Raw genomic sequence first — 8,992 nt, forward strand, 5'->3', positions numbered from 1 at the left:
AGTAATCAGTTCATTGATCTCTAGTAGAAACGCTTCTTTTTTGTTACTTTTTTGTTACTTTTGTTACTTTCTTATATCTTATTAATTATAGTCAGTAGAAGTAAAATTTTACCGCAAAATCAGTAATCGCTATGCAAGTAGCACACGGTTTTATATACATTTTACATATCGTTTTATATACGTTTCTTAAACATATCCAATATTTTTTAACCGTAAAGCATTAATAAGAAACGTTCCTATAGAAACGCTTTTAAAATCATAGTTAAGGAAATGTATTTTTTACGTTTCTATAGACAAAATAAAAACTAATTTTTATTAATTTCAAATTAATTTTAACCTATATATACATATGTACATACATATACATATACATACATACATATATAAAATAGCGCGCCATAACGGTAAACAAACGAACTAGCGATTATTGATTTTGCGGTAAAATTTTACTTCCACTGACTATAATTAATAAGATATAAAATAAAGTAACAAAAAATAAGCTACTAGAGATCAATGAAATACTGATTCTTACAATTAGTAATCTTATCCATATATTTGTAAATAGAAATTAATATAGTATATTTTCATACTAATTATATATGTGTGTGTATACACACACACACACACATATATATAATTAGTATGAAAATATACTATATTAATTTCTATTTACAAATATATGGATAAGATCACTAATTGAATCAGTATTTCATTGATCTCTAGTAGCTTCTTTTTTGTTACTTTATCTTATATCTTATTAATTATAGTCAGTGGAAGTAAAATTTTATCGCAAAATCAGTAATCGCTAGTTCGTTTGTTTACCATTATGGGGCGCTATTTTTCTCGTACTTACGTTTTAGTCATTAGGATTATATAAAGCTTACAAATGGCGACAGATAAAATTAAAAGTATCACTTCGATTTAATTTCTGATACAATCTCAATAGAAGAATTTCAGATATTAAATCGATATTATAAGTCGGACATGTCCGACGAATAAAGAAAAATGATCTGTTCATTATATATTAAAGATGTAAAATAAATCATCATCTATTTAACATTTATGTTTTAATATGCAATATAAATGTAAATAAAATTTTTAATTTTATACGAAGTATAAAGATAGATTAATACAATATTACTAAATAAAACAGTCAATGTTACTAATTCTATTACCGAAATATTATTGATTTACAGTGCTATAATAACTGCATATGAACTGTATATCAGTAATTCTGTTTACTGTTTTCAGTACTCTGATTCATTTTTAAAGAGTGTGTATGAATGTGTTACGTCCAGTGGAGTTCACGATTCTTTTCTTTTCCGTATCCTGTGCACACGTGCACGATTTCCAGAGCCGATAATAATGGCTAGATTAAAGCGGGATCCTCAGTACATGCCCTAAAATAACAATCGGATGTTAGTGAGCTATAAAAGTACCATCCGGCTAAATAAAGCGGCATTCAGTCGAACAAATTTGATATTTTCTTAAAAACTCATAAAATCAAAAAAAAATAAAGGAAACTAATCATAAAACGTGAGTGACCGGATATCGCAAGAGTAACAGTCATCCCTTGTGCATAAATTACTACCACCTGCGATACTGAGAATCCTAATTCCCCCATTGTGGAAGATGCTCTCCTATTCGCGAACAAACGTAATAAAATTCTGATTTGCTACATTTGTTCTAAAATGCTCATAAGTAGGGGCAGAGAGGAGACCATGGAAATCTAACAAAGATTTCTATTCGTCAACCTCCCTTATTCCTCACGCTAGGAGAGGGTAATCCAAAACGATATATAAGCGCGAACTTCGAACAACACTGTCAGAGAAAAATTCGTTCAGTCAATCATTAATCATTCATTCATTGACTCACGCGTTCATATATACGCACTCAGTATCGCAAAAGTTTCGAGACGTACATATCAACCTTCATATAGAGTCAGTGCGAAAATTCAGTCGTTCCTGTCAGCTTTACACATAACAAGTCAACCCAGAACACCGTCTCGTCTTCGACACGAAAAGGGGACCTAGCAGCCATTACGTCTATCTTCTCCACTTGTAATCGCCTTTCGCAAATAGTAAGTCTTTTCTTTTATCTTCAAAGTTTCTCCCCCTCCCCCGTCTACTTCCTTTACTTATAATACTCGTTTCCCTAGTGGAACCCAAGGAAATCCGCTAGAACCCACGCTAAGCGATTTCGATCGACGTACCCGTAATCGACGTACCCGCCGACTGCTGGCTCGGGCTGCGGCCGACTCTTCATTCACACTAGACTTAAATCAAATTAACACGGATCTCCCTATTACGCGGATCTTTCTAAATAATTTTCAAGGAGACACGCGAGACTCCTCATATCCGCCCCCTCGCACACCTTCCCCCACAATTACTCCCCGTACCTGTCTCCGGGAACTCTTCCTCCAAGCTTCCCCAGTGCATGACACACAACCTGACCTTCAATTTGATTTCCCACCGCTATCACCCTCTCCTTCTCCACCCGACGCAACCCTCCCAGATCCTCATCTCTTGTCTCCTCCTCCTCTTTCTCCCCCTGTTTACTCCGACATCGATCTTAGTGATCGGATCGTCTCCGAAATTCTCAGCTTGACTTACCCTCTGTACTTTCACCCCATCCTCCCGGGTCAATTCACTTTGGGCCCTGGTCCTATTCATATTCCAATTCTCAAGGCCTTTCTCCGCACCGCTCCTTCCAACATTCCCATATCTTGCTTTACTCCCTTCACCAGATACCCCATCGCTATCCCCGTAGAATTCTTCAGAGAGAGATATCCTCCTGACCCTGACCAGACTCCCTCCGTCTCGCATACACACACACACACACCCACACACGATTATACTTAATATTGTACTTAATCAAGATTAAGATATTTACATAGATACTTAACTTTATATATAAATGTTTTCGTTTGGCTTTTATAATGTGTAATAAACTTAATTAAATCTATTCTTTTGCATTCAACTTAATCGATTCCCCCTCGTTTCCCGCGCTCCTGAATCGCACTTGGTCCCGTCCCGGGTAAAAGGGATTAAGTTCCTTTACCGAAAAGGGAACTGACGAGCGGCCATTTGGACCAGAAATAGCGTAAAATCGACTCTTGTGGTCGTTGACCTATCTTTGGCTCACCCGCAGGCTCGCTCGACCCGAGACACTTGCCCTTAAGGCACCTGTTCTCGGGATACACGTGTTACGCCCTTCCTTCGGGCCATCCTTCCTCGGGCCTGGACGTAACATACGTAAATCTTGGGGGCTCGTCCAGGATTGATATGTGCGATTCAAGGAAACGGGAATGAGTGACGGGACTCGAGGTAAAGCCGATAAAAAAGAAGTAGAAAAATTTTACAAACTCGCTTTAGAAGAGAAAAAAATCTAAATCTAAAATTGAAATTACATCATCTACTTCTGGTTTACCTCATACATCTACTCCAAAAAGAACTGGGGGGGGGGGAGGATCTATATCAAGACATTTCGATCTTTCTTTAGAGAACACAGACACAAGCATAAACAATACTATTTTAATAGCCGACACACCCGAGCCAAATTCTGACAATTCCGGCGATATAACTTGCCAAGAATATTACACACTTACTAATACTCTTATTTATAAAGCAGAAAAAGATTTTGATAGGTCCGAAACCATGACTCACCAAAACCCATTTGCTATCTTAAAATACGCGGTTGAAGCCGTTCCTTTTTTCAATGGTAAAAACATTCCGCTCAGTTATTTTATTGAAGGATGTGAGGAAGCTAAATCCATGTTACCTAAAGAAGCTGAAACACAGTTTACCAAAGTTATAAGAACCCGAATAGTCGGCGAAGCCCGACGAACCATCCAAGATCAAGATTTTGACACAGTATCCAATTTAACTTCATATTTAAAACAAATTTACGGACCTTCTAAAAATGTATACATACTACAAGAAGAATTAGGACGCATTTACCAAAAAATTGAAGAAGATGTAGTCACGTATGCAAATCGCGTAAAATTGCTGGGAAAACAGATTTTAGAAGCATACCGCAGTACTAGTCGTTTTTTACCTGATCAAAATATAAAAGCATCATTAGAAGATGACATGTGCAAATGTTTTATCCGAGGACTCAAACCCGAAATAGAACAGAGAATTAGAGACTTAGACGTGCATGGAACCGTTGCTGACGCCTTAAGGATAGAAAGAGAACTTCGGGCAATGACAGATTTACGACAGGGACAAAACACTCACTCAGGTCAAAATAAGCCGCGAATACGAGAAACTTGTCAGATCTGTTATAAAGAAGGACACGTGGCTAGTAACTGCAGGAAGCTCACACAGTCATCCTCTTTGGGTCAACTTCCAGGAGGGTTGGGAACCGAAATTCTGATTTGCCAGATTTGTAAAAAATGCGGACACAGTGCAGATAAATGTCGCCTGCGCGATCCTCAATATCGCCAACCAGTAAATGTAATCCAACAACGAATTATAACCTGTCAATTATGTTCTAAAGCCGGACACGACGCGAAACTATGTCGTCAAAATAATAACAATAATCAAGCCAATAAACCCTCTGTAATTTGTCAATGGTGCGATAAAACTGGTCTTTCAGCTAATAATTGTTGGAAGAAACAAAATGAACAACGCAAATTAACAAATAAAACTACCGTGACTTGTCAAATTTGCAACAAAATAGGACATGTCGCTAAGGATTGCCGCGCTAGAACGAATTCAACACCTATAACCAACTCCTTTTGTCGATATTGTAAGGCACAAGGGCATCTTCTTGAAAACTGTCAATTACGGATCGCGAGTAATAATCGTTGAAAAGAAAAAGACCAGGGAAACTACAATGGGCCTTCGACGTCGGGTGTGCGACAGGGGCCCGAGCAAGCTTCACACCCGTCCACTCAGCAGGACGCCAAATAAACCGAAACCCAGGGCCGGGATTCTGTAACTCCTTAACGATAATTATCGATATCGTTAATTGCTGTTATTGATGATTGTCGCAAAAGGTGATTCTGTATTTTACAGTTATCGACAACTTTCGATAAATCAATTCGTTAAATTCCGAAAAATGTCGTAATCGCGTCGATACGTTTGCGATGGTTGCCAGAGGTCTCGCTAACAGTTAACGATAGTCGGTGTGAGTCGGTGTAAAGTAGGTGATATAGTAGTGTGAAATATATTGATACGTGTGTGTATCCAAACGGAGTAACCTATTATTAAAAGTTTCAAGAAAAATTGCAGCTAATATGATAATACATACAAATTAAAAGTAAGTATAAATATTTTTAATAAACTTTGTCTTTACTAATATGTTGACATATTTATTTTGAAATGTTAAAATTGGAGCTACTGTGGTGAACAATTAATAAAACCGCTGAAACAATAATTTTGAAAAAAAATTTTTCTATATGTGAATTTTATTTTGTTGAAATACTACAGAGAGCACCAAAATTAAAATATGTCCAAAATAGGAGCAAAAGACAGCACTATGTCCACAAAATTGGAGTACAAGATCTATAAGAATCCGAGATATTTTAAAAACATTTTTAAGATATCATAAGACTTCTTAAAAATGGCTTGAAAATTTCTTGTAGATGTCTTGTGCTCCAATTTTGTGGACATAGTGCTCCGTTTGGTAAAAAATATTTAATTTTTTTCCTGATAAAATAATTTCTCTGTTTCAGGATGGCCCTTGGTTACGTTGGTTTAGATTTAATGTTGATGGACAATAATATCAATCGTCTTGATCGGAGAGTTGAACGACAATTATTGCGAATGGCAGAAAATCCATTTGATTTAACGAATGAAGAATTTAAGCAGTTATATCGTCTAACTCCGGACATAGTATTCAATCTTATTGACGTATTAGAACCCCAACTGCAGAAGACAAGAATCAATGGTCTCTCCGTAGAAAAACAAGTAATATACATTGTAATCAAGCACTATTTTTACAATGATCCTAGTTATTTTTTTCAAATTGATTTAGATTTAGTCTATTGTAATGTTATTTATTTCGTATGTTATAGGTTCTGGCAGCACTAAGATTTTATGCCACGGGTTGCTTTCAACGTCCTGTGGGTGAACAATGGGGCATATCCATGAGTCAATCTTCAATTAGTAGATGTGTGCATAAAGTTACAGATGCAATTAACAATTTGATTTTTAGACAGTGGATACAATTTCCCATTACAGCAGAAGCCAGGTACCAAGCTAAATTGAAATTTCAAAATGCACGGCATTCATTTGAAGGAGCCATTGGAGCAATTGATTGCTCTCACGTAGCGATTATTGCACCCAGAATCCATGAAGAAGCATATGTGAATCATCATGGATATCATTCACTAAATGTGCAAATGGTTAATGTTGAAATAGATAGATTTATGCAATCATGTTTTATATGATATTAATAAAAAGCTCCTTTTAATTTTTGACTTCAGATATGTGACCCTGATTTAAAAATACTTAACGTGAATGCCAGATATCCCGAAGCACGGCACGATGCTTATATCTGGAATGTTTCTGCTGCACGACGAGTAATGGAGCGCGCATACAATCGTGGTGAAAGACGAACCTATCTTATTGGTCATTTTCATTTTCCTTTTTATTTGAGTTTATTGCATATTAGAAGCTGCGAATGTTAAAGTAAATATTTTGTTTGTTCATACAGGTGATTCAGGTTATCCTTTAGAACCGTGGTTGTTAACGCCTTTACCTCGAGAGTCGGAAGGAACGCCTCGTTTCGCATATAACGAAGCGTTGTGTAAAGCAAGAACATGCGTCGAACGTCTCTTTGGTGTATTGAAAGCTACTTGGAGGTGCCTTTCCCGACACAGAGTTTTGCAATACGATCCTGGTTTTGCGGGAAGAATTGTAAATGCCTGTGCAGTCTTGCATAATATGCGACAAGCTAACGGGATACTATATGCTGATGTGTTGGATGAGTTTCACAACGAAGTCCTATACGAAAATAATAACGATGCTGATAATATTGAGGATTATAATGTTCGTGGGCCACTTGCTGTTGCACGTCGGATTCAAGATCGCTTAATAGTAGAAAGATTTTAAATTAACTAAGGGCCAGTTGTTTCAACTTCTTAGTAAATTTTATCCGATAGATAGCTTATCTTCGTCTCTTTTTTTAGAACTTATCTGAAAAGAGACGAAAATATGCTACCTGTCGAGTAAAACTTACCGAGAAGTTGGAATAATCAGCCCTAAGCTTTCTCTATGAGGAAGCAAAAGTATTGCAACGATTTGTAAAGTTTGTAAAAAGTATTACATTGTAAAATATATTGCATTTGTAAAATTTGCTTTTTTTGTATAATTAGAGTTAAGTAAGATACAAATGTCATAAAAAACAAAAAAATAAATAAATCTTCTTTGGAACACAATATGCAATGTTATATATGTTTGGAAAAATATTACATTAGTATTTATTAATATCAAAGGCGTAGTACACTACTTTTATATATTACACGTATTATATGCATTTTATGTAATTATAAGATAAAATTATTAAAACGAAACAAGATAAATTGACTTATAACATGAAAGACATACATTTCATATATTACATGCATACACGCATTTTATATGTAATTATAAGATAAAATTATTTAAACAAAACAAAATAGTTTTATAATACGAAAGACAAAAACAAAAAATTATATGTTAAAAAACATAATTAAATGAAAAAATGGAAAAAATAATCACATACATATAGTTTTTACTTATGATATAATCTTTGGCAGGAAGAATCACATTTCACAGATATATAATTTCAGTCTTCATTGTTTCGGTTCCTGTGTGGTCACTAAAAAATTATAATAATCAAAAGTTTAATTTTAGTTGAACGACAGTATTACTGAGTATATTAAATACTTATACTTATAATAAACCACACAGAGATGATGTACCGTTTTATTCGTTGTTTGCAGGTAATGAAGGGTTTAAAAGTGTTACAAGTTTCTCAAAAATTTGTATGCGCTCTCTTTCATTATCTGCTTGTACAGCAGCCGTATCTGCCAATTTTTGTACAGCAAGTGCAATTTCAGTCATCGCATGAGCGTGCATTTCAGATGCCGTCGCTTGAGCCTTCGCAGCTTCAGCATGTATCTGCAAACATTAAAATACAAATTATTAAAATTAGTTATTATATATTAAATATGCTGTATTAAAGATGATCTTACCAATTCAGCGTTAGCCTGTTTTTCAGCTATTGTTTGGAAATATTCCTTGGATGAATGTAATTCATGCGATGTAACTCGATTAGCTAAAACAACAAAGATGTAAAAAATGAACTTTTTATCTACAAAGAAATTATAACAAGTTAAGGCTTTTGTACACAGGATGCGTTGATACATTACGTATGACGAAAAGCGACACGATGACCAATCACAATTTCTGTCATACGTTAAAAGTTGAATCGATCCAACTTTTATTGGCTATCGCGTCGCCTTCCGCGTAATACAACACGTCCTGTGTGCAAAATACCTGAGAACTAATTTTTAACATAAATTTTGTAAATTATAATTTACTAACTCACTATTTATAAGACTTACACTTTCTTGATAAAGTCGCTTTAGGAATAGTTTCTGCTAAGGAATAGTATCTGCTAGGAATAGTTTCTGCTCTTTTTGATACCATTGGCTTCGATGCAATAGATGAATATGGAGTATTTTTTTTTAAAGACGAGATAGAAATTTTTGAATTTTTTCTTGATTTGCAATTATCAACATCATTATTATTATCAATAGCTTCTGAATCTTTATATTCCCTTCTTGTATACTGAGGTGATTTGTCATCGATATTTAAGTCGTCATCATCATTACCCAAAAAATTAACTGCAATTAAAAGAATTTTATGAATTTTTTATCTACAAAAAATTTTAACGAACAAGTTTGAACTAATTTTAATATAAATTTTTAAATTATAATTTACTGACAACTCATTATTTGTAAGGCCGAATTCATACCTTGACATGAAAGCAGAAGTCA

General features: G+C 34.9%; 2 protein-coding genes across 2 annotated transcripts; one reads left to right on the forward strand and one right to left on the reverse strand.

Annotated features, from left to right (window-relative positions):
• Positions 1-4,839: 4,839 nt before the first annotated feature.
• On the forward strand, positions 4,840-7,061 carry LOC112638094 (putative nuclease HARBI1). Its single transcript, XM_025409144.1, has 5 exons — positions 4,840-4,940; positions 5,681-5,915; positions 6,023-6,352; positions 6,434-6,554; positions 6,664-7,061. The coding sequence occupies exons 1-5, from the start codon at positions 4,840-4,842 to the stop codon at positions 7,059-7,061; spliced, it is 1,185 nt and encodes a 394-aa protein (XP_025264929.1).
• A 659-nt stretch (positions 7,062-7,720) lies between these two features.
• On the reverse strand, positions 7,721-8,642 carry LOC112638095. The gene is made up of 4 exons (XM_025409145.1): positions 8,558-8,642; positions 8,186-8,268; positions 7,913-8,111; positions 7,721-7,809 (listed from the first exon to the last, which is right to left on the reverse strand). Exons 1-3 carry the CDS (start codon positions 8,640-8,642, stop codon positions 7,917-7,919), a joined length of 363 nt encoding a protein of 120 aa, XP_025264930.1. The 3' UTR covers positions 7,721-7,809; positions 7,913-7,916.
• Between the last annotated feature and the right edge of the window lie 350 nt (positions 8,643-8,992).

Source organism: Camponotus floridanus, unplaced genomic scaffold (genome assembly GCF_003227725.1).
Source record: "Camponotus floridanus strain SB8 unplaced genomic scaffold, Cflo_v7.5 scaffold243, whole genome shotgun sequence".
NCBI lineage: Eukaryota > Metazoa > Arthropoda > Insecta > Hymenoptera > Formicidae > Camponotus > Camponotus floridanus.

What these genes read in the sequence shown, in the direction of transcription:
- LOC112638094 (XM_025409144.1), top strand. Translation starts at nt 4,840, where the DNA reads ATGGGCCTTCGACGTCGGGTGTGCGACAGGGGCCCGAGCAAGCTTCAC. An exon ending in GTCTCTCCGTAGAAAAACAA is followed by an intron (nt 5,916 to 6,022) that starts GTAATATACATT and finishes CGTATGTTATAG; the next exon opens with GTTCTGGCAGCACTAAGATT. An exon ending in ATTCACTAAATGTGCAAATG is followed by an intron (nt 6,353 to 6,433) that starts GTTAATGTTGAA and finishes TTTTGACTTCAG; the next exon opens with ATATGTGACCCTGATTTAAA.
- LOC112638095 (XM_025409145.1), bottom strand. Translation starts at nt 8,642, where the DNA reads ATGGTATCAAAAAGAGCAGAAACTATTCCTAGCAGATACTATTCCTTA. An exon ending in AGCGACTTTATCAAGAAAGT is followed by an intron (nt 8,269 to 8,557) that starts GTAAGTCTTATA and finishes TTGTTGTTTTAG; the next exon opens with CTAATCGAGTTACATCGCAT. An exon ending in AACAGGCTAACGCTGAATTG is followed by an intron (nt 8,112 to 8,185) that starts GTAAGATCATCT and finishes TAATGTTTGCAG; the next exon opens with ATACATGCTGAAGCTGCGAA.